Source organism: Osmerus eperlanus, chromosome 28 (genome assembly GCF_963692335.1).
Source record: "Osmerus eperlanus chromosome 28, fOsmEpe2.1, whole genome shotgun sequence".
Lineage (NCBI taxonomy): Eukaryota > Metazoa > Chordata > Actinopteri > Osmeriformes > Osmeridae > Osmerus > Osmerus eperlanus.
This window is the reverse complement of record NC_085045.1, coordinates 3,085,273-3,111,225: the sequence shown is the minus strand read 5'-3', so window position 1 is coordinate 3,111,225 and position 25,953 is coordinate 3,085,273. Positions and strand designations below refer to the sequence as shown.

At 47.3% G+C, this 25,953-nt stretch overlaps 1 protein-coding gene across 1 annotated transcript; it reads left to right on the top strand.

The window, feature by feature from the left end:
- Positions 1-489: 489 nt before the first annotated feature.
- On the top strand, positions 490-25,365 carry LOC134015307 (transmembrane protein 132D). Its single transcript, XM_062454746.1, has 9 exons — positions 490-1,364; positions 8,014-8,902; positions 15,019-15,156; positions 17,574-17,766; positions 19,234-19,377; positions 22,000-22,205; positions 22,520-22,787; positions 22,999-23,190; positions 23,330-25,365. The coding sequence occupies exons 1-9, from the start codon at positions 1,292-1,294 to the stop codon at positions 24,818-24,820; spliced, it is 3,594 nt and encodes a 1,197-aa protein (XP_062310730.1). The 5' UTR covers positions 490-1,291; the 3' UTR covers positions 24,821-25,365.
- The last annotated feature ends 588 nt before the right edge of the window (positions 25,366-25,953 follow it).

Sequence of the window (25,953 nt, the reverse complement as noted above, 5' to 3'; positions counted from 1 at the left end):
TACATTTTTTATGATACTTTCGCACAGCGTGCGTGGTTGCCTGTCGTAGCGTAGAACATTTTTTATTTTATATCAATATATTGGGGGGGGACATTTTGACCAGATTTGAATATTATGATTACGGCCTTGAGATGTTTGATGAAAAGTAATTTTGTCAACCAGATTTGTTTTGTTTATTTTATTCTTTCCGAGTCAGACACCTCTTCAGATTAGCACCAATTCCAAATTAATTCTTCATGTGTCTCCGGATTTACCAGTGTAAGCTTTTTCTCCCCAAAACTATGGTCATGTCTGATGTAACTGCCTGCAAGGTAGGCTCTCAGATTCATGCTCATTCTTCCGCGTATCTATATTTTCTTTAACCAACAGAGGGCACTGTAATTCCATCCCCGACCGTCACAAACACAATCCAGGCACCCAATTACCAATGTACAAATTGAAACGGGCATCACAGGTGAGACAATTAGGCCCTGAGCAGAAAGTCTGATGTTTATATCGTCCGGCCTACATTCGAACATTAAGTTAGTCAAAACGACCACTGCTTCCCGAAGTCATTACATTATGCACCTTAATAGGCTATTCTTCAGTTGTTTGTGGCATATACTATTATCAGTTCCCACAGGGTCAGCGTGCTAATTACGCATTGATGCATTTAGTAAACATTATTATAGCACTTAATGTTTAAGAACTGTGTATTTCCATGAAGTCCTGAAGGTCTCGTGCGTGTAATCGACCGACTCTGAAATCCCGTCGCAACCTCACGGGACGTGCTCTCTAACCGAACAGAGACTAGTGACAGATGATGGGTTTAGTATCCCGAGGATTGCGCACAAGGCAGTCAGTGATCCGTTAACTGGCGTTTAATATTGCGACGGTGTCCCGACGTTGCTCGAAGTAAAGTTGAAAACTGGTGTACGGGGACTTCGTTGATCCTGGTGGAGTTTGTTTGATTGGACCGTTGGAGGAAAGTTATAGTCAATATGGCGATATAAAGACCAAGATAAAGTTCACAAACCTTTCTAGGTTGATTCCCACATTAACAGTACTGGATTTCACACCAGACACGACCAGTAGTTTTTACGCTCGACTTTTACGCGTGGAGGAAGTAACTGGATTGATCTCAATGCATTCATATCATTACGGACAACGTAAACTACCGAGTGACAGGTGTGATTCTGTACAGTAGACAAGTTGCAGAAATGGACAGAACATATCCTTCTTCACGTTGTTGAAGGCTGCAACTCATATACTCGGAACTTGGAATGAAGTGAGAGACTCGTCGAGTGCCAAAATGAACGTTTACTCTCATACCTGGAGGATTTTACAAATATTTCTAGCGACGATCGTCACAGTTTTCACGCAAGGTATGTTGATTTAATTATGAAATGACATTAGCAACATGAAATGCATGAAAACATATGAATATTGTGACCCTTAGTGATGTGGAAATTCTTAAATTCAGTAAAAATGTAATTAGTTTGTTGTAAATTCAAGAATAACCCGTTTTTTTATTTCTTATACAATATGACATATACTTGATACTTCGATTCCACTTAAATACGGCCCACCATTTTTATATCAGCATCTAATCAGTATAGGTACTGTGTCCTTAGTCGGCAAATTAAAAGAATAAGGCTATAACTTAATGAGTAGTATTGTGTGAACATACTTTAAGAGCTGCGTCCAGGTCTTCACCCAAAGGGTACAATTAAATTATATAATTGAAAGTGTCTAACGTCATTAGGGTTTGAAGCGAGTTGCCTCTGTGGCGCTATGTTGTTTCTATTAGTTAGCTGGGATGCCAGGCTATAGCGTGTCACGCAGGATAAGCCTGAGGTCCATGACAACACATCTCCATCTAACAACATATTGATGAATTTAGTCACCGATAATTTACGTTCACAAAACTTTATTATTATTATGGATACAAATGTTTGATGGGATTATCTTGAAGTCCTTCTACTCAAGAGTCACACCTGTCTACCATTCAGTCATGCCATTCCACTATTCCACAAATTCCATTCCATTTATATTATTGCAATAGTCTATAAATTGGTCCAATGTACCAGAACACAAATGGCTGTATTCATATCACACCAGTGATGGGCTGGATTGGCATCTGAATGTCAATGAATGTCAATCACGCGCAGAGGCGCGAGCAACACCGTAGGATGACAATGCAATCCGGCTAACACCACGTGACACCGCAAAGGCATCGATTGAAAAGCTTTTTGACGGCCCCAGAGATGGCTATTTCCAGGCTAGGGTCCCTCCTGAATTAGAATAAACTGACAGGATAAAGAGATGATAAAACGGGAGAAATCCCGATAAAACAGATTTTGAAAAGCAGCTTTAGGAGTTTCATTGGATGCAGAAATCCTTACCAATCCCCACAGAGGCCTAAGCAACTGTCCAGCCCTCCTCCCCTCCAGCCCCTCCCCTCCTCCCCTCTGCAGCATGGCCTGATCATCTAATTTGTATGTCTACATCCTTTTATGTAGCAATCGTCAGTGACATAAAAAGATGAGTCCCTTCTCAGGACAAACGACCAATTACCACCCCATCAGATGGGTGCACTGTGCTTGATTCGAATCAGATGAAGAGGACATCTACATGCCTGGAAGCAAAATAAGTGTGTGTGTGTGCGCGCCAACTCCCCTGTTGTGTGTGTGTGTGCGCGCGACTTCCATGGAGCCATGGAAGTGGCGCGATGCCACACACATGATGCTTGGTTCTACAGCAGGCTCCAGTGTGGGCTGACGGAGACATCTGGGGCCCGACTCTGCCGCAGTCGCTTGAAGTCTCATCACTCACAAGCCGTTAGACACATATGGGGGATGTTCATTAAAGCACATTAGAATTCTCTGAACTTGCTTGCTTGATTTATACTTGGTAATGGATCGACGGGGACTTATCCACAAATGACATGAAGCTGGCGATGGGAAAGTACTTTTAAAAGCTGAGCCTGATACGTATACCCGGCTATTAAAGAACATTCAAGGGAGGGAATTTAAGAAAATTGCTTTTTTTAATTTACGCTACTGAAAAGCTTCACTGATTTTTACTGATTTGTTAGACCAATGTACTCCCTTAGGACATGTATCCTAGTTTGTTAGTGTCTGATCAGGTTTAGTCCTGTATGTAGTTAATCTGTATTAATCCTTGAGTAAATGATTAGTGATGAGAAAATCACTGAAAAAATAGGATTCCAGATGATAATCCTTTGTTTCCTATCAACAACAAAAGATGCAAAGCAGAATGCCTCCCCTGCTTAGTTGACAGCTTTCCAACTAATGTCATTGGAATTAGTCTAGCCTGTACTACAGCTAGCTAGCTGTTGGCACACTATCCAGGCATCGGGACATAAACAGTTTTGTAGATCGTACTATGTCCATTCAAAGTCTGGGTTGTAATTTTGAATAAATATTCTGATCCATATAGTCTCATTCTGCCCCAGAGCAGAGAGCGGTCTAATGTTTCTTGGGGAAAAATACAATTTCACCAAATGCTCCCACATTATTGATATTGAATGGCTTGCAGTTGCAGGCTTTTTCTGTTTTAAAGGGAAAAGCAGTTCTCTGAAATCCATTAACCCTCGTGCTGCCTTCGGGTCACATGACCCAAAGGTTCATAACGAACCATCGTTGTGTTTACCCAATTTTACCCAATACAAAAACAAATAAAAATAATTTTCTTTTAACCTTCGCAATGTGGGGGGTCTGAGACAGCCCAACGGTTAAAAGAAAATGCTTCACTTTGTTTTTGTATGCGGTAAAGTTGTCGCAATACGACGGTGGGTCACAATGACTGATGGGTCAGAACGACCCGAAGATAACACAAGGGTTAAGATAATGCATTTGATCGAAGGCATATCAATATAATCCTGACCTTGCATATGGATTTAAACAGGAATTCATGTCATGAAGTTTATGCGTTGGAAGATATCCTTCATTATAAGAGTGAAGCACGAAACAAAAACAAACACAAAAAGTGCACAATTGAATGGGTTTGGATTGCAACATTATTTGTGGTGAAAATTGCACTTGAACAGTAAGTGTGCACGCCAGGATGTTGGTCTGTGTTGGCCGATGAGGGAAAAGCATTAAGGGTCTCCAAGATGAGAGAGGCAGAAACAGCTGGTGGAGGGATTTGGTCTCTTGTTTATCATCTGAGTGTAGAGTTCTCATCAGAGAGAGATAGAGAGAGAGAGAGAGAGAGAGAGAGAGATAGAAAGTCACAGTAAGACTAGGTGCAGCTCAGCACGACTCTCTTTGCAATAGAGCACAGTGGTTACCACTCAGACAGGTAGTGTGTTTAATGGCAGCGATGGCTGGCATCAATGGAAGTGTATCTGCATGTGGTACAGCTCTGCTGTCATCCTTGTGGATTCGAAGAGATGCGTGGAACAGGCCCACTCGACCAGCCCCACCCAGATGGCAGTTGGTGCAGTGTCCTGTACAAAGCTGTGCTGCCCGAAGCCATGAGGTGCTGTGCTGTGGTCCCCTTTGTGGCAGACAGGCCCCTGCTGGAGAGGGAAATTTACATTTACATTTATTCATTTAGCAGACGCTTTTATCCAAAGCGACTTCCAAGAGAGAGCTTTACAAAGTGCATAGGTCACTGATCATAACAATGAGATAGCCACAAAACATTGCGAGTAGCCAAAACATGAAGCACACATTGTGAACAACCAAAGTAAGTGCCAAAGGGAAGAACCATACGAGCATGTAGTTAAACAAGTTACAATTAAACAACATGAACTGCTATAAGTGCAAGTGTACCTGTGGAAAAAAAAAGACAAGCAACAATAATAAAAAAACAATATATCACAGCGAGTACAAACAATTTTAAATCAGTTACCACTAACCACAAGAGCAACAAGTCTCTGAGCAGGAGTCATTGTGATCCTTGAGGAAACTAACATCGGGTCAAGCGAACCATTCCTAAGTACCGTTGTACTCCCGGAACAAGTGCGTCTTGAGCCTTTTCTTGAAGGTGGAGAGACAGTCAGTGTCTCTGATGGAGGTGGGGAGTTGATTCCACCACTGGGGGGACAGACAGGAGAAGAGCTTGTGTTGGGACCGGGCGGTCTTGAGCGGTGGGACCACCAGGCGGTTGTCTGAAGAAGACCGTAGGTGACGGGTGGGGGTGTAAGGCTGCAGGAGAGACTTGATGTAGACGGGTGCAGTCCCGTTCACTGCTCGGAAGGTCAATACCAGGGTCTTGAATCTGATACGGGCCATGATAGGTAGCCAGTGGAGAGAGATGAGGAGCGGCGTAACATGGGAGCGTCTGGGTAGATTGTAGACCAGGCGGGCCGCTGCGTTCTGAATCCTCTGAAGAGGGCGGGTTGCACATGCTGGGAGACCAGCGAGCAGCGAGTTGCAATAGTCCAACTTGGAAAGGACAAGTGCTTGGACTAGCAGCTGGGTGGAGTGCTCAGACAGGTATCTCCTGATCTTCCGGATGTTGTAGAGGGTGAATCTACACGACCGGGAGACCGCAGCAATGTGGGCCGTGAGGGAGAGCTATTCGTCCATGGTAACCCCAAGGTTCCTGGCAGAGGGTGAAGGGGTCACCGTCGCAGATCCCAGGGTGATTGAGAGATCGTGGGAGATGGAGGGTTTAGCCGGGATGATGAGAAGTTCTGTTTTGGCGAGGTTCAGCTGGAGGTGGTGCTCGGTCATCCAGGCGGAGATGTCTGTGAGGCAGGCCTCAATCCTAGCTGAGATCCCCGGATCGGTCGGGGGGAACGACAGGTACAGCTGCGTGTCGTCAGCGTAGCAGTGGTAGGAGAAGCCATGGGAGGTGATGATTGGTCCAAGTGAGGTGGTGTACAGAGAGAAGAGGAGGGGTCCAAGGACGGAGCCCTGTGGGACACCAGTGGAGAGTTGGCGAGGGCCTGACAGTTTGCCTCCCCAGGAAACCTGGTAGGATCTTCCCGACAGGTAGGATGAGATCCACTGGAGTGCAGTGCCAGTGATGCCCATCTCAGAAAGTCTGGCGAGCAGGATCTGGTGGTTAACCGTATCAAATGCTGCAAATCCAGTGTTTGTTCACAGCTGCAAGGTTTCTGCCAGCTCTGCTATTAATCAGCCCATCTGTCACTGGCCAGAGCCGGGGGGGGTGGAGGGAGTGTCTCTCTCCGCATCAGACACAGTTTTCCTCCCGCCTCCAAAGCAACATGATTGAGATGCACGTCTGGGTTTTTTGTTGTTGTTGTTGTTTCTTTTTTCCATTGGGTGGCACGTTGCGGACATGACTATGACACATCAAGCGTTTCCCCTGTGTAAACCTTGCCAGTCTCTCCACAGGCCCAGTCCCAGGTGGCTGGCTGGTGATAAACACAGGCGAGGGCGATGATGTAGGAACCTGTCAAGCCCCCAGTCCGTGAGGGACAGGGCCGAGCTAGATTTACTAAAGCGCTAAGCCTCCCTCGCTGGGGGGGGAAAAACAAACCGCCATCAAAAGTACGGAGACGAATGAGCCATACTCTCTGGCCTCTTGTGATGTGTGTAAAACATCCGTGCCTCTACAGATATGGAGAGTTGAATAATACTAAAATAAAAATATAAAAAATAAAATGTGAAACTAAAATATAGTTTTGGAACAATGAATGAAACTGTAGTTGTTTCATCAACGGATACATTGAAACTGACACGTTTTAAAAACGACTTTGGAAATTTGAATAGAAACACTAGTTTGTTTGCTACAGTCGTTTCAGGTCTGGCTAAGCAGTTTTCATCCCCATCTGATATCATCTCTGGTAATTGTTTAACCATTTGTGTACTTTCCCCCCCTGTCTTTCCTCGCAGGCCAATTATTTTCAGATTGACCGGTCAGTCATCGGTCATCTGCCATAATCTGTGTAATCTATCAAAATGGAGGCTTAATCAGGGTAGATGTTGGCCCGCTGAACTCTTTCTCTGTCGCATTTTCAGAAACCAACACATCTCTTAGGCTTTTATGGCGGATTAGACACAACTGTAGCCTCCACAACTAATGCCCAAGTAGTGATACCGTGGAAGCTATTGTGCTTCGTGATCATGTCGCAAATGTTACGTTGATTACGGGAATTCTTGATATTATTCCATTGGGCTAAAGCCGCCGCAATCATTTAAGCCCGACTTACTGGATGCAGATGTTTCATTGCTGCATATTGCTGCCATAGAAATGTGAACGTCACCAGAGACTATTCAAATCCAGAGGCTTTGCCTGCAAAACGATTAGCGTAGTTGGGGCATGTTTGTGTACGTACCTGGCCTGTCCTTCAGCCATTTTGTGCTGGTCATCCTCCACCTAATGCCTCCTCTCCTCATTCTCGTTATCAACCAAGTTTCTCTTTGGATGACAGACATCAAGGAAATGTAATTAGTCTGCCCCACTGTTCACACAATCCTTGTGTCATTCTACAGCTTCTCCATCAAACTAGTAATACTCTTATGGGATTTTCCGTCTATCAAGGCTTCCAATCTATAAAGGCTTATAGGACATGGGAGGTATTAAGTAAAAAGGCCAAAACTTTCTGATGACCCAGATCTAGCTGATCATCTTATCTAAGTGAACTTATTAGAAGATATTAGTTCCTAGAAATATCCCCAATCGGACCAGTGTATTCTAGAACTCTTCAATTCCATATTCTAAGAAATTACACAAATGAATAATCACTTTGCTATCAATGTATTTTGTGTACATAACAGTACGTCAGTGCCTGAATGACGACACAAAACCCCCCTCTTTCCTCATCTCCCTTGCGTGTTTGTGGTAATGCTCCTATCTAATCAGTGGGTCAGATGGCTGAGCGGTTAGGGAATAGGGCTATTAATCAGAAGGTTGCGTGGTTCGATTCCCTGCCGTGCAAAATGACGTTGTGTCCTTGGGCAAGGCACTTCACCCTACATGCCTCGGGGAGAATGTCCCTGTACTTCCTGTAAGTCGCTCTGGATAAGAGCGTCTGCTAAATGACTAAATGTCAAAATGTAATCGGGTAAAACGTTGTTTCGTTTTTGACAGAGTCGGACAGTCCGGAGCTATCAGAGAACACCAAGAATTCCGGGCGATTTCCGGTCTTCCTCCCCGTCAACTACCAGGTCCGGGATGCCGACTACTTCCTGCTGAAGGAGGCCGGCCAGGACATCATGAGGAATTCCAGCATGCAGACGCACACGCAGCCCTTCGTCATCCTCCGAGCCAGCCGGCCGCCCGTCGTGAACACCAGCTACGGGCCTCTGTCCACAGAGCACCCCGTGCCCCTGGACCTGGTGCATTCCGTGCAGCTCTTCCGAGCCCTGGGGGTGTTCACCTACAACTGGAAGGTGCAGTCGTTTGTGCTGACCCCCAGGGTCTACTCCTCCGTGCCCAGGGTGCGAGTGTTGTTCTACGTGGCCGGGAGGGACTGGGACAGGGGAGAGGAGGGGCTCCAGGACGAGCTGCCCTGTGTAATGGTCTACGCTTTCTGGCAGACTCAGGAGGTGAGGGGCTCCTGTGCCATGGGGGGCCAGAGGGGCACCTGCATGGCTGAGCTGGAGCCAGCGTCCGGCTGGTTCAGCCCTGGGGCGGGCAGCTCCAGCCGGGAGAGACTTGACCCGTCGGAGGGCAACATAGTGGAGCTCTACTACCAGGCTCGGCCCAGCGCTTCTGGGAAGTGTAGTTCCGGGGACGGTGGCCGCTGGGGAAGCTTCGAGCAGCAGGCCCAGGCGGACTACATCCCCGTCACGCCCATGCAGAGGATTGGGAGTGTGCGCCTCCTGCAGTTGCCTAAGGGTGCTGCGTCGCTTTCCCGCCTTAAACTGGGCAATGCCATCGTCATCCAGACGTCTTCTAAACCCCTGAAGAAGACCGATATCGCCACGTTCTACATCCTCATGGCCAGCTCTTCCTCGCTGGAGAACTTCACCCTTAGGTGAGATTAAACGTGGTTTTCAAGCATTTGAGATTTGTTTTGAATTGTAATTGGTCGCTAACAGTATAAAAAATCCCCAGGTGTAAAACAGCTTGTAACATGCACAAATCCGTTCTCGTTAGAAATCCGAGAATATTGGAGGAAATGGGATTTAGGCAGGATTATAGCAGTTCTCTGAAAATATAAGGTTGGATGTCTTCTGGGAAATTCAGTAGATTATTCATGTTAGCTCAAATAAAAATCATGTGTAAGCTTAGCCTAATAATACAGGTTAAATCTAATCTTTCAGCAAATTTCATAACAGAAAAAAATTATATTAATGTGCAAGTGCTTGACATCTGATTCACTCAAGCTGAATGTTGTGTGGTGCTAGTGTACTATGGGAGAGGTTTAGTGTGCAGTGGACAAAGAGGATCAACCTATGCTTTCTTTGAACTAGATAAGAATGAGCTGGCTGAGTCGTTGATCTGGCTCAAGCTCTCTCTTGCTCTTTTATCTTCAGATTGGTGTCAGTTAGTTCTGTCAGGAATCAACCCGAGGAGAGATGGCATGCTCTGCTTCCAGGCCTCATGATCAGTGTTCTGCTGGGTTGGCAGTCTGCCCTCAGTTCCTTGTGTTTACACTGGTGCAAGTCTCTGCTGGGAGTGTGCCATGTTCCAGTGGAGGCATTCAAGAACTGAGTGCCACTTGTAGAAAAAATACTTTTCAATTTACCATTTTGATTTACTTTCACCATGTGAATGGCACCTACACCTGTGTTGGGTGTATTATTCTTATTTACAGCTCTAGGCCCACTAGTACCAGACTTCACACATCTAATGAATGGATAGCCGGCCTTGAAAAGCTTTGCCGCACAATAAAGACAAATGGCGATGTACGCATCTGTGATCAGCGATATCCTTACTCCGTTAACTACCTCTGGTCTGCGAGTGATTTATGATCCGTAAGAGGAACTAAAATCGCTTTTTCCTTGTGATGTCACAAGAATTCCTTTTCGTTTTGAGAGTATCTATTGGATCGTATCTGGATGAAAAACGGTGTGTGATAACAACTTCCTGGAAGGTGGGCCTTCGCTGGGACGACCTAACCCTCGGAGGCAGGTTCCCCTCCGAGGAAGGTCTCTTAACCCTTGTGTTATCTTCGGGTCATTCTGACCCATCAGTCATTGTGACCCACCGTTGTATTGCGACAACTTTACCGCATACAAAAACAAAGTGAAGCATTTTCTTTTAACCGGTGGGCTGTCTCAGACCCCCCACATTGCGAAGGTTAAAAGAAAATTATTTTTATTTGTTTTTGTATTGGGTAAAATTGGGTAAACACAACAATGGTTCGTTATGAACCTTTGGGTCATGTGACCCGAAGGCAGCACGAGGGTTAATGCCCCCTGGACAGCTCTGCTAGCTGGACGCTGCACTCTGGCTCAGGGGAGTTTCATTACCTTGAAAGGGGGACAACCGACAAACCTGTGAGATCAGGCAGTATTCATTCATTATTAATCTGCCCATGGTTTATTTATTTATCACACATGGAGGCTCCGAGGAATCAATTTTTTTACAAGGTGCACAGCGACAGGCCTGTTCTGTTTTCCTACGTCAACTGAGGTCAGCCTAGGCTTTCAGTGGACACCTGGGATTAACCTTTATGGTCAACAGGCAATCACTGGTACTTTATCTGCCGGAATAACTCATAATCTAAAGGGTCTGGGCACTTATGGAAATAAGATTACTTCGTCATCTAGATGACAGGTGTTCCTGGCCCTCACCACTGTGTCACGGTCTAAACTGTATATCGGGAACTAAGATGTGTTCCCCGTCTGACCCCATTGCGTCTGTGTTCATTACTTCCGCGGTTCAAATCCATTTCAAATGACCTTCCAGCTGATTGTCTCTCTCGTCACGCGCGGTCCCACGAACGTCCAGGACAAGGAAGCAGTCGATCGTTCGTATTCCTCACACGGGGTGTGCATCTGTGTGAGTCGTCTAACTACGCCCTCCCCCCTCCCCTCCCCAGCCTGTTCATGAAACTGCTCTTCTGAGTTTGCATTGTGATGCGGGCTTCAGCAGCTGTCTGTGAGGTTCCATCGCCGTCCATGCCTCATTAAGCCATGCTTAATGCTCAGCCATCAGCATAATGCTCCTGGTGGTGGTGGCCGTGCTGCGTGCCAAGGGGACCCAGAGATCAGAGGGAAACAACATGATGGAGCCGGGCCGGCGTCCCTCGTGAGCCCCCCCCCCCCCCTTCCCCCGAAGGTGTTGCTCTCCATGAAGGCTTTGTCGCAGATCATATCAACTGTATTTCCAGAACCTCTCAGATGTATTCCTGTCGCTCACTGTTAGTTCAGCCTGTGCTTAGCGAGCTGGCTGGCAAAACCACCAGAGCTCATGCAAGCCACTGTTTCCAAATCGCTTGATTAAATCCTGGGGATATAATATCAGACACACTTTACCGGGGGACGGTTTCTCTTGTAACGTGTGTTTTATTTAAAGAGAGCACATCAAGGAATTAAAATTATTTAAAAAGTGATAAGCCAGACTATCAGCTAAGTACAGCAGCCGCGGGCTCTGTGGAGGTGGCTCAAACAGGTCTGCGTCACTGGGTTTCTGTCTGGCCATCTGGCTAGAACGTTGTCCCTAGAAGTCTCTACCACCTCTCCATAAGTATGACCGTCACGTCGCTGAGGACCAGCGGGGGGGGGGGGGGGGCGAGAGAGGCTGAACGATGGGTATTGACTGGCGTAATTAACGGTTGCATCTGTTTCCGGTTGCGTATGGGGTTTGACGTTGGGGTTCCCAGCGGCGGTGTGTGAGTGGAGCTAAAGAGGGGCTGGTGGGTAGATGGGTGGGATGATCGGGTCTCTTAAACGGCGGTGGAACAGGTGTGTGTCTGCTCTGCTGGCCCTGGATCAGCCTGGAGGATGGGAGTGCTGCAGGACGGCGCTGATGTTTGTCGCCCTCGAAAAAATGGGTTTCATCTCATTAGGTATTCCGTTAAACCAATCCTTTTTGTTGGGGCGTGATGTCAGCCTTTTTTTGACGGGTTCCTCTTTTTCATCGCTGCTTCGGAGAATTGTCTTTTTTTGCTACTGCCACTTCTGCAGACACTTCTAGAGACCTGGGGGAGAGGGGAGTCGTTGGGGTGCGAGTGTGGGGGAGAGGGGGTGTGTGTCTGAAACAGGAAACAAGCTAAATATGTGGCATCACCGTCTGAAGGAAGGCCAAGGGGCAAGGGCTGCCGAGAATTTGTGTGACAGAGGTGAAGAAGGCCACGGCTTCCTGTGTGTGTGTGTGTGTGTGTGTGTGTGTGTGTGTGTGTGCATGTGTGTGCCTGTGTGTCTAAAACCCCTATGCAAAAAACTCACAGGTTGCAATGCTACTCAAGACTGGACTGATCAGAATGGAGATGGATGGAGCAGTACCTGAGAGCAGATTTTCTCACCCGCTGTCAGCGCCAGTCTTTAGACCCATCCATCTCTCCTGCCCCGGTGCCCCCCCCCCCTCCCGCTCTCCCCTGCTCCCCCACCCCCACCAGCGTGTACTACCCACAGCCCATAACCCCCTCCTGCACCATCATAGGAGGAGTTTCCTTTAACCCCAAGGGGACCTGGGGAGGAAAGAAATATCTTGTCTCTGTCACTTTTAATAAGTGAAATCACGCTCCAGCCTGCTAAATACCAAGCGCTATCAGGTGTATGTATTAAGAATGCCATTACTAGATTAATAATAATAATATTAATAATCCCCACAGAGGTTACCTTATGACTTAATGCATGCCTGTCGTCAGGGCTACTGTGACCTGTCATAATAAATCACAATATCCCGGAAGGGGTGGAGAGGGTATGGATCGGGAATGAACGGATTATGGATGTGTGTCCATTAAAAGCTTTAAATGTCACATGACCTGCACCCCCTAATGACTGTTGGTTTGTGGGGGGCTGGGGGGGGGGGGTGGCGGGGGTTCTATGGAAACACATGGAACCCAGCGAACATCATTCTTTTGTTCATGTATCGCTTTCTATGCATGAGCTGTAACAATGAGCTGGCCGAGGCCTCCAAGGTGATTTCCCCCGGTCCCTCTGGGCTCACGTCGAGGACGGATGGGATGGGGAAGGGTTATGTTCCTTTTCCAGTGTATCACCTCCAGCTCCTTTCATTCCTCTCTCGCAGCCCCAGCGCCCATCTTGATCAAAGACCTGCCCTGCTGTCCTGCGCTGACCTGTCCGGTCCCCCCTCGCTGGATCCTCTCGTACCGCAGGCCCCCTGGGACCGCTCTAACAATAGACCGGCTTCTCCTCCCGCCCTCCCGTCACTCTCTCTAATGGACAGGACGGAGAGGGCCGGGTCACCTTCAGACATGCTCCTCGTGGGTCAGGAACACAATGGTGTTATCTTCCGTCGCACACAATGCAAACTCCCCCAGTCGCTCTGCTTTCTGCTAACGTCGAATTTTTGCTCCCTTTTTAAAGAAGCGCTGCGTTGAAATGAGTGGGTTGTTTCAGAGAGTGCAAACGCAGTGCACTGGGGTACATGCATGGTAAAAGAATGGCCAAACCCGTTTCTATCGGTACCTGAGGGACCAAAAGCTTGGGTGCTTAGCGAGGGCTTTGTCCGATTGGAACAGAAGCGAGTGCAAGATGGGGGTTGTCTGAATGCAACGGCGTTTTGCGTCACGTGCTACTGTATGTATGTAGATATGCAGAGCAGGAGAGAAGGGGAGAGAGACAGTAGGAGAAAGGAGGGAGAGAGAGAGAGGGGGGGGGAAATAGAGTGGGTAAAAGATGGAGAGAGAGTGCTAAGGGCTAAGGGCTAAGGCATTGGGTCAGCTCTGTCTGCCATGTGGCAGGCCCAAAGCAACCTCCATGCAAAGATTAGTGCTCTCCTGAGCCTTCCAACCAGGCCTCCTCATTACATCTTGGTAGAGCTCCGCGTGCAGCTGTTCCTACGCACGCGTAAGCACAGACATGTGCCACACACACACACACATACACATGCATGCATACACACGCATACACACAGACACTTTGGCGAATACAACAACGTCTATTCCGAATGTCCCGAAAGTGAAGATGTTGTGGCTGGGCGTTCTTGACTGTGAGTGACCTCACCTTGTGTCCTTACCAGGGGGGTGTTTGGGCTCTGATAGATGTTCAATCAGCATCCCAGATTACACCTCCCCAGACACTTGTAATGCTCTCCCCCCCTGCCTCATGGTTCATCTGGAAGATTCCGGGATAAACCCCTGAGCTTTGAATAGAAATGAAAACCTCGCCCAGATGATATTCTCTCTCTCAGGCAGGAGCAAACTATTCTCCGAGATTAGAGAGCCCGCTCGAAGTGTCATGGAAGTCGAGGGTGATTAGGGCGAGGAAGGAGGTTGCGGTGTTAATGTGTCGAAGACGCACCTCCACCACGCTTTGATGTCTCTGTGTATCTCTGACCTGCCTGCGCCCTCTCCTGTCTGATGTCTCTCTCGCGGCCTCTTACTGCGGGAAGAGCATCTCATTAGTATTCTAGGCGTCTGTGTACTGTGTCCCTGGCCCACTGGGACAGAAGGAGCAACTACACAAGACGCCTCCAACACACAGAAGGCTCTTTAGTATTCCCAAACGACAGGCCAGTAGGCCAATGAGCTATTAGTGCAGGATGAATAATATAGGCATGTACTGTAGCAGAGTGGCCCTGCATGGGAGGACCAAACACATGCAGCCTCAAAGGCCCCTTGGCCTCCCCCGTTTATTGAAAGCGATCCCCAGGGCCTGGACCGATCCTTTAAACGCTAGGAGAGCTCTTTGACTGACTATGGCCCAAAGTCTGTATAATGATGCGACGCAAAGCATCGGACACTGGAGGCAGACATCCTTTAAATTTTATGTAGGTCCAGCTCTGGAGACCAGCTCTCTCAAGACCACAGATGTTTTTTTACTAGGCATCAATTAAAATATATATTTTATGAGGCTAGTGTTTATCTCCAGTGTTTATTCCTGTTTATTCAAGCTATATAATGGCACAATGTACAGTATTTACATTTATTTTGAATTGATTGTACAGTATGTGGTTAACAAATCCAATTGTGTTGATACTTTCTTCACATTTATTTTCTCTTCCGTTTCCTCCCAGAGCCATGGTGAAGAAAGGGGTGTCATTCCGCACGGCGACTCCCAGTAACTCTCTACTGTGGGACATCACGCTGGACATGGGGGCGGACGGCACCATCGCTGTGGTCTGTCAGAGGAAGTCTGACATACCGGGGAAAAAGTGAGCGTGCTAACGATGTAACCCCTTCCAGCGGCCCTCCTAGTGACACTGAGCACGCAGCTCCCTCTCTGCCAGGGTGGAGACGGGTTAACAATGAGTTCAATTGGGCTCTCCTGACTAATGGAGTTGGGAGGAGTAGGCTTGTGCATGTGATGTAGAGGATGACTCCCAGGTACACGTTATTAAGAATAGATGCCACCCACTCATGGTATCATGTTGACACGGGCTTAGCAGACCAGGTAGGACATGTCTGCTCTCAAAGCCATAGGTCTGCTGCATGGCACTCTAGTCAATGTGCCCCTAGTAGAAGGACATCGTTTACAGCTGTATGTTATATATCAGCAATTGGCGTATGATATACATTTAAATTTAACATTTTGTATAATGTTATAGGTGTTTAGTGTTTGTTATTGTGGTATTCAGTGTTTTAGTATTGTAGTACTTCTTTGTTTTTGTTTTAGTGTTGAATAGTTTTAGTAGGTAGCAGTGATTTCTGATAAGTGTTTTCTAGAAAACGATTAGCCTGAACATTTTAAGGTAAGGCTGTGTCCTGATGTCGATGTGCTTTCCTTAGCTGAACCTGTGTGTCCTCTTAAGTCTGTGGGATCCTGTCCTGGCGCCGGTGTCGAAAATGAAACCGCCAAAGTGGGAGTTCAGAAGTTCAGTTGCCTAATCCTCATATTTTAGTTTGAAAACATTTAGCTAGAGGCTTATTGAATGGCATAAATAGATCTGTTCGCAAAAGCACTGTGCACTCTAAGAGTAGGCTACTGGGAGCACACATGTGAACCATTAGGGCGCGTATCACATATTGAACAGTTCATTTGTTACAGAGAGAAGCTGGGTGGGGTGAGAGATATGGTGATAAACTGAGTCGAAGGACAAACATGTCACTAATTTACTAGTTCGGGTTGACTCCATCTTCTTGTTTTCCCCCATCGCGAGGGAATTAGTCAATGTTTGTAAAGAGTGGTTTGGGGTCAAATATTTGAGTCGTTGTGTCGTTTTCTGGGCTAATCCATCTTAAAATATCATACAATATACTAGACCCCCTACAGAAACGGTCTAATGTTGCACCACTTTGGGGATTTCAAAGACTTTGCCACTCAGCTTGGGCGTTGCAGTAAGTAGGTAGAGTGTTGAGGCTATCTGGATATTAAGGCATTATGACAATAGATAACCATGGATCTTCAGACTAAAGACTGACACTTAATAAGAGCGCGGCCCCGTTCGATAATCCACTTGTTTCACAAATGGCAGAGGGCATCTGTTTAATGGTGCCCCCCCATTTCACTACGCCAGATTAGAAGGGCAAAATCTCTTTTAATGCAGACTTAAGAGGACATTATGTCTTGTTTTTATACATGCATGAAACACAATTATACGCCGGTTTTAGTTTCTTTGTGAAAAATACTAAGATTATTCAATTACCTGTGATCATCTTGAAAGCTTTTTTTTTAACTTTTACTTGAGGGTTCTGAAGTCCTATTGAAGGTATTACTGTAGACATTGAGAGGATTGAGCTGTCAGTGAACTATGTTGATAGGATCCCTGAATCCTTTAAACCCATTTGTCCCTCCAGTCCAGTAAGGCATGCACATCTAAGTAAAGGTAAGAGGTTTTTCTTTGGAGACAAAGACCTCATTAACGTTTCAACAGTTAACAGTGGATCCTTGTGCTCTTAACCCTCGTGCTGCCTTCGGGTCACATGACCCAAAGGTTCATAACGAACCATCGTTGTGTTTACCCAATTTTACCCAATACAAAAACATATTAAAATAATTTTCTTTTAACCTTTGCAATGTGGGGGGTCTGAGACAGCCTAGCTGTTAAAAGAAAATGCTTCACTTTGTCTTTGTATGCGGTAAATCTGTCGCAATACGACGGTGGGTCACAATGACTGATGGGTCAGAATGACCCGAAGATAACACAAGGGTTAATAAGCATGCTAGTCCAGTCATATCTCACATTTGCACAAAGTGACTGTCACATTAGGAATTAATGCGTAGAAAGAGTATTAGTTGACACCCAGGGGTAAATAATCACGGTTTATCTCATTAAATGACTCCATAGGGAATGTTTTGACCGTGAAATATGGTAAACAGAAAAACAAAGGATTTGAGATGATTGGTGCGAGTAAAACACTAGTCAAAACAACGTTGCAGGGTATTTCGCTTGTAATGTAATCGTACAAAAAGCAGCTTGTTTTTACTTCATTGTGTGCAATCTTGGGTACCTCACAATGTAACCTTAAAAACAGTAGCTTGTTTCGATTTGATTGGAAAGAACTTTCTGTTTAGAAGTTCACACATCTTAGTTGACGTCTTCCAAATAGCTTGATTTAGAGTTCACACTGTCGCAGGCTCCCAGTGTGTGAGCATGAGAGGGGTGACGCGGTTCCTCTAACTGTCTTCCAGGCTGGACACCAGTCTGATGGAGGTTCTCCAGATGGACTTCGAGGTGGAGGAGCTGAGCAGCCCGCTGGACAGCCAGGTGATCACCTGGAGGCTGGAGGTCCCGGCCGATGCCAGGGATGCAGGGAAGACGGAGGGGACCATGAGGATCTACACCACCCAGAGGGACTTTGTGGGTCTGGCTCCCCTGGTGATGGTGAGCCATCATGAGCCACGACCAGCCCCCCACCATCCACACTGCAGGGATGTTCGTGTACACATCAGAATGGGGAGGGTTATGGCTTTTGGGAGGTTTGGAGTGACTGGCCTTGTTTATACCCAGGAGTGAATACACCTCAGTGGGGATGGGTATAGCTCAGCGGGGATGGGTATAGCTCGGTGGTAGAGCATGTGACAGCATATCAAGAGATTGCAGGTTCAAATCCCCACTCCTGTATGACGCTTTGGATAACCTGTTGTGACTGTGACCTGTGCGTTTGCCGTCTATCATGCACTACTCTATGTTTGTGTTACATCATAATATGATTTGACCTCTGCAGTAATGTAGGATAATATTATCTCTGTTACTAACTATGACAGGCTATTAAGCCATTGATCTATTGTAATCTCAGGTCTTCCCTCTTAAAACAAGCAGATTGTGGGAGATTTAACCTTGCATTAAATGTATTCACTTAAAGTAGATTTGATTCTATGCATTTTTCTATTATGAAGCACACAATTCAGAGAATATTAGTAAATACCAGTTTCAGAAAGGACATGCAAGTCCCGATTGCAGGTACTTTGCAGAACGCCATATCATTGATGCTGTATCCAATATACATTGCAGTATTTTTTGATACTAACATAGCAGGAAGCCGTAAAAAATGAGGGCATTGTTGGCCTGATCTGTGTTGTAAACATGACATGGTCCTCTCGCTTGTGAATTAGATGCTGACCCCGGGCTGAAGGCCAAACATGAGGAGATCACCGTCCTTCAGCCCTGGTCTGATCTCACAATCTGCACCATGAGCTACAGCTGAATGCCGGTTCAGATTGGATGTAGTTTACAGTACCAAAGCCCTGCAGTTATAGCATACAGCTAATAAAAAAAGGAGTGGTTGACTTTGTATTCTGAGAGTATTGATCTGTGTAAATATAATTTCAATGTCGGGATTGTTTCTTGGTCTCGGGTCCAATTCAGAATGATTGAGAGAAACAATTTGGTCAATACTTGCACACTGGGAGAATGACGTCATTAAAATTTAAGTCAATAACCCTCAAGGTTATCGTCAAGCATATGCCAGCGCTCTCCATTCAAATACACAGTTTGTGTTATACAAGGGATGAACCAGCTGGCAATATCACTGAGTCACCCAGATTGAAGACCAACTGTTTTGTTCAATCTTATCTAAGTGCTTTAGTAGGATAGTAGGTAGTATGATACACAGAAAAACTGTATTTTTTTTATTCCAATAGCCGAGTAATGAGAGTATATCTTCTGGGTAGTTACAGCTTAGCATTGACTGTTTTAGTCCCTAACTTCATCCTGTGTGTGAATTGTGTTAAGTTAGTTAGGACCAGGTTGTGTCTTTCATTTATAGTGGGCACAAATGAGAAATTATTAGTACAAAAAAAAAAACTATCCAAATGAGCTACAACGTCATGTTTTATGTCTCCTGTGCAGGACACAGAGATCCTGAACACGGCGCTGTTGACGGGCAAGAAGGTGGTGATGCCGGTGAGGACCGTGGCCGTCGAGGAGGACGGGGCCGTCACCGACGTCTCGGACTTCACCGACTGCAACTCCACCGATGAAGACATCTTGAAGGTGAGGCGGTGAGGCCAAGCGGCCCGAGAAACGTTGAAAAAGTGAGGTTAGGTCACTTTGAGAAGACAAGCCTTTTATAGCAAAAGTTGACGGTATCTCGATCAGTGATGCCTGGCGTGTTCTGCTCACAGGACACAGCCCTGTGACGCCCCTTCTGAGGTGAGACTCCTCTGCTTTTTGTTCAAAGCTCCCTGCTACAACAGTTAGCATCCCAGCCAGGTGACAGAACGGTTCTGAAGAGGAGGTGGAGTGGGCCGGATGTTTGTTCCCTGTCTGACTGCCCTCAGGCCAGGAGACAAGGGGAGAGGGGGTGTGGTTGTTATTAGGAGTGGGTGTACAATCCGGCTTCCGGAGTGGAAGGGATATCTGAGGGCCGTACTCCTCTATCTCTATCTCTCTACCCCCTCTCTCTCTCCTCCCACAAATCTCTCGCTTATAGCCTCTCTCTTTTTCCTCTTCGGTCTCTCTTTCTGAATCTTTCCCTCTCTCTTTTTCTCTCACGCCCCCTCAATCTTTCTTCCGCATCACGAAACAAGCTGTCAGTTAGAATCAAGTGACATCTGACGTCGGTCTTCCCCTTCCTATCATCTGGACAGCCTGCTCTGTTACTGCGTACAGTTCTTTGCACATATCCTCCGACTCTCTCACCCGGAATGTTTCCCAAACCTTTTTCCAGTGCTCCCTGAGAGGGAATGAATTTGGTTCTAATGAAACCCAAACAAAAAACTACATAAGGACCTAATAATGATGAATACTGTGGTGTACTGAACTATATACCGTATGCCAGATGTTTTTAATTTAATTAATCACATGACAAAACACATGTTCATCTCCAGATCATCCAAGTCAAATGTGTTTGTTTTATATAGATAATTATCCCATGACCATGGGCATGCACAGACAAATAAGTGCAGATTTGTTTTTGAGAGTGTTATTCTGTAAGATTGACTGGATTACTGTGAACATTGCCATGCAATGTAAAAAAAATATAGGAGTCTTTATTGTCATCGCATGCTTAGCTTCTAAGCTTATAGAGTTGTGTTTGTTAACCAGATATCAGCAAAATCAGAAAATTCCCCTCTAATCTTCTTAGATTTAGGGCTGGATATCATCCTGATCTACTGCGTGTGCGAAGAGCTGTCCAAGTGATAGATGGTGAGGCTGTATTTCGTTTAACCCCCATGGTTGATAAATGACAAAACTAATCAAAACAAAATCTAATCTTCAACAATAGAGGCTTTTGGTGACTGTATGCAAACACGGAATGCAGACGGACTGTTGTTCTTTTATGGATGATGATCTGCAGTCAAGTCTATTATGAAAACAAAGCAAACAGTCTACGCTCTTCTGTAGGAGATAGCAATATTTATATTGATACACTTGCCAAACATCATATCGCAAATGAAAATGGATGTTTGCAGTTAATATTTTTTTAAGCATTTGGCCTGGTACATTTCAACCAGTTTATCACTAGCTTTCTTGCAGTATTCCCGTGGCAAATGGTTGAAAAGAGACTTCTTAAAGAAAACAGTCTCAAATAATTGTTCCTTTAAAAGTGTAATCTACTCAACTTTGAACAAGTACATCCAGTCTCTACAGGAGCTCTGAAATATACTCACAAGCTACACGCTGAGACTGTCCATGGAGGCTTGAAGCTGCACTTGAAACTTGAAGTAGCTCTTTGTTGAATGTCATCTGACTGGAGCTGTATGAGTAAATGGCCGGGCCTGTAGCCAACAGGGAAGCTCTTCTGGAGCTTGGTAGAAAGGGGCACTTCTAGCCTGGAGTACAAGCACACTCAGGACTGATGCCTGGAGGGCGGTAACCGAGTCAGTCTGATCCCTTTCTAAATCCTCTGTCCCTGACACCCGGTATTCACCGTGCAACTCAATTCAACAGTCAATGTCCCACTTGGAGGAAATCAAATTCTTTTTTTGTCTTTTTTTATGGACATTTTTACAAGCAATATCACAAAGACCAGTTGCCTAACTTACACATAGAATTAAAGGAACAACTTCATGATAAACTAACTCACAACTGTACTTCCTGTGTTTCTGGGCTCCGGGGAACACCTCTTGTAACATAATAGCTCTGATATTAGCATACATCCTTGAGTTCTCTTTGAGTCACAGTCGTTTCTCTTGACTTACTTGATCACTTCGATGACCAGTGACAACTTTGCTTTGTAAATGATGAAAGCAGGAAGTGAGAGAATAAGTCATCTGAATGATTCAATGTTGGAGGATGGCTGACAAAATCTGTCTTAGGTGCAGAGGTATTACAGTAAAGGAAATTAACAGTAGTATTGACATGTGTTAGTGTTAAACAACTAAGACAAACTTGCCATACTGTTTCTCATAATGACTTGTGATCATTGAGCCTGTTTATCATTGTGACTTGACTGTGTTACCGAAGCTTGTATTGTAAAACCATGTTAGATCAGTGTGTTATTGATGCATCTTTGAAGCTCATTGGACAAAAAAATAAATAAATATAGTATTTCACTTCAATGTCTATAAGTCAATTACATGATTATCTTTAAATGGTGCTGAAGGCTCATCCCATTTCCATCAAATGTATTTGTTTATAATATTCTCGCATGTCTCCGCCTCTTCCGTCCAGGTGTCGGACAGGTGTGACTACGTGTTTGTGAACGGGAAGGAGATGAAGGGCAAGGTGAGGATGAAGGTGAACTTCACCTACAGCTACCTGAGCGCCCAGCTGGAGATGAACGTGTGGATCCCCCGCCTGCCGCTCCAGATCGAGGTGTCGGACACGGAGCTCAGCCAGATCAAGGGCTGGAGGGTGCCCATTACTACAGCCAAGAGGTACACCGCCAACTCCCTGTTCGAGTCAGACGGGGGCTTTAGACAGTGTGCAGGTTGCTTTTAAGCACATGACGTAATATATTGTCATATATTGCAGTGTGATCTAATCCAGAGGGTGTGAGAAATTGAAATAGAGATGTAGGAATGCGAGAGAGACAAAGCAAGTGGGTGGAGGAATGAGAGAGGGGGAGAGGGAGCGGGAGAGAGAGAAGAGGGGGGGTAACAGGAGATTAAAGCTCAGTGGGACACAGCGTTTGTTGTGTGACAGGTGTGACCTTTTGCGGTAATACAGAGTGTGTCTCTTCATGTTCCAGGCTCAGCTGGAACAGTGACGAGGAGGAGGACAGGAAGGGGCGGGGCTGCATGCTCCAGTTCCAGCATGCCCTGCTGCGTGTGCTCACGCACTTCACAGCGGAGCAGGGCGACCCCCGCGACCCCCAGGCCTACCTGCTGGGCTCGGACTGGCAGGTCGACGTCACCAAGCTGGTGCGCTACTTCCTGAAGGTGGAAGACCCTCGCATCGCCAGGCTGCATGCCGGGAGGGTTCTGTCTGGACGGGATATCGGGACCACCTCCATCCAGGTAAACATGACCTGACTGATCCGGCGTTCGTCTTTGAACCCCTATCTGATTGGACCTCCCGTACCCGTGTTTGTCTTTGAACTGCTATCTGATTGGCCCCCATACCTGCGTTTGGTGTTTGAACCTCTAATTTATTAGCCCCCTAACTGCCTTTCCTGGTTTTGAAATCCGGAGCCCTTTCGGAGATGTTCTAATTGGTGTTCCGTTGCAGGTGTTCTCCCCGCTGTCAGACACCATCCTGGCCAAGAGGAGCATCTCGGTTGTGGATGACAAAGTGACCATCACAGAGCTGGGGGTGCAGCTGGTCACCGGCCTCTCCCTCTCCCTGCAGCTGAGCACGGGCAGCAACAGGGCCATCCTCGCCACGGCGACCACGCAGGAAGTGCTGCAGAGCCCCAAACAGGTGCAGTTTCCTCTCTGTCCCCCCAAATAAGGAAGACGTTTGCCAGATAGTTCACTCGGATGTTAATTCATGGAATTGATGTCAGATTTGTATAAAGCAACTTGTTTTTCCATCCCCCCCCCCCCCCACACACACACAGGAAGCTGTGGTGAGTACCTGGATCCAGTTCAGTGACGGCTCCCTCACCCCCTTGGACATCTATGACCCCAGCTCCTTAAAAGTGACGGTAATGTCCCTGGACGAGGGGGTGGTGCTGGTGCAGGGGACCCCCCCGGCCGTGGTGGCGGTGGGGGAAGGGCAGGGGGTGCTGGTCAGGGTGGAGATGGCCATCTGCGAAGCCTGCCAAAAGTCCAAACGCAAAAGCACCCTGGCAGTGGGCAGCGGCAGCCTCAAGGTCAAGTTCCAGACCGGCAGCCGGCGCTTCGACGGCAACCGCGGCGGCGACAACAGTAGCGTCGCGGTGTACGGAGCGGGAGGCGGTGGAGACGCGGCGGGGGGTGCCTTGGGCGTGGGGGCCGGCGGCGGGGCCGTGGGGAACGCCAGCAAGGACAGCAGCGGCAGCGACTACGGGAGCGACGGCGAGGAGGCGGACGGCGAGCGGAAGCAGCAGCAGCCGCCGTGGGCCGTGCCCAGCAGCTCGGCCTCGGAGCGGGAGGAGAGCGGCGTGCGCAAGGCCAGCACCACCGCCAAGTCCACCGAGCGCGCCGCCGTGGCGGCCGTGCCCGACAGCATACCCAGCGGAGGCAGCCTGGGAGGGGTGGGCAAGAACCGGGAGCTGAAGGACCCGAGGAGCCCCTTCAATTCCGGGTACCCCTACGCCCCCGCCGGTCCCTTCAACGAGAGTGACCTTAGCAGCTCTAGGACGGAGGGCTCGGATACCGGGATGGTGGAGGAGATGGGCATTGTGGGGTTCAGTAGCACGGTGAAGCCTCTTGGCAATCTGGTGAACTATAACAGCTTCCCCGTGGAGGTGGAACTACCTGACCAGGACATGGGCGCAGAGGACATGGGCGCAGAGGACATGGGCGCAGAGGACATGGGCGCAGAGGACATGGGCGCAGAGGACATGGGCGCAGAGGACATGCTCGCCCCCAGGCCCCTCACCGACCTGGAAATCGGCATGTACGCCCTGCTGGGGGTCTTCTGCCTGGCCATCTTGGTCTTCCTGGTCAACTGCATCTCCTATGTGGTGAAGTTCAGACACAAGCAGCCCCCCTCTCACGGCCAGGAGCCCACGGGGCACCGGCACGACTGGGTGTGGCTGGGCACGGACGCCGAGCTGGTGATGAACGTTCCAGGCAGCCCCCTCCAGCAGGACAACCACAGCACCACCACGGTGATAGACATTGGGCCCGAAAAGAAGGCCACCCTCCCCAGAAGGCCCAGCTGCCTGGCCTCCTCCACGGACTCCCCCCTGGGCTGCAGGAACAAGCCCGTGCACGCCGAGTCCCTCCACTCGCCCACCAGCAAGAGGAAGAGGGTCCAGTTCACCACCTTCGCGTCTATGGACCGCCAGTCCTCGCCCCACCTCTCCCCCAGAGAGAACGGCCACGGCATCCACTGGGTGGGGAAGGAGGAGAACTGTCTGGAAGCCCAAGTGCCCATTACAGGGACTGTGGACCGTTTATAATGAGGACTGTTTCACCTCCACCGTGGCAGTGTGTGTATGTGGCTTTGATCACCTCAATGCCTTTGTTTACCCCTCCGTAAAGAAGCATCAGACACAGACTCAAAGAGCATCGCGCTACTCACGGCAGCACACAGCATCATCTGTGATTACCCATCGATCCTGTCTTCACGTTGCTTTTCTGTCAAGGCCTTTTTACGTGTAAATACATTTCAAATACTGCGAGAGACTGAGAGAAAGTGTTGTATCTTGAGAGAGCGTTCGTAGATGATGCATCACCTAACCCAGGTTTTATAAGGTTGACTCAGGCCAGTACCGTTCGTGTTTTTACAAAAAATCTCACACAGAAGTGTCGTTGCATGCGAAAAATCTGACTTTTTGCACCCCTTGAAACGTGTCCCCTCACACAAAAACAAACACGCTTTACTCTAAAAGCAAAAGATCACACAATGATTTGTGTTTGCTTCCCCCCCCCCCGCTCCACAAAAGCCCGAACAAGAGGAACCTTTTAGGGAGCTTGTCTATATGCAATGTGTATGTCTTCTTACTGTATAGTCTAAGTTGCAGAATAGATTTTTCAACCGTATCTGATATGATTTTTCATTAAAAAATACATTTACCTGAAGTTTTTTTGGCCTTCAACATAGTGTTCCCCACTGTAATAGTTGACTCTGTTCGACAGTGTATGTAAGAGATTCTATAACACCATTATTTTTGCGTCAAAAGAGTATTGAGTTTAATCAAGCCATGTGACCAGCAAGTCTCTGGTGATATTCGACTCTTCATTTCACTAATCTTTCCTAGGAACTCTACTTGATTCATTGCGCTATGAATAGATGGACCACAGTGAGCCGTTTCAGAACGGATTTATTCTTCAATTCTCTTCTTTCTTCCCTCAAGCATGAATCTTGGAGGCAATCTTAAATCCAGACTATAAGGATATGACCTCGCAATTCTCACTCTACAATGTGGACAGAAGCACTGTGGACGTGCGCATTGTTGGATGCTTGTGTTGTCCAAGCTAGTCTGCCACTGACAGGGCATTTGTGAGGCAGTTTATTTTGTGTGCTTCACACAAAAAACAGATACCTGTCCTTCTACCGATGTCTCTCAACAATGTGTTTCTGACGACAAAT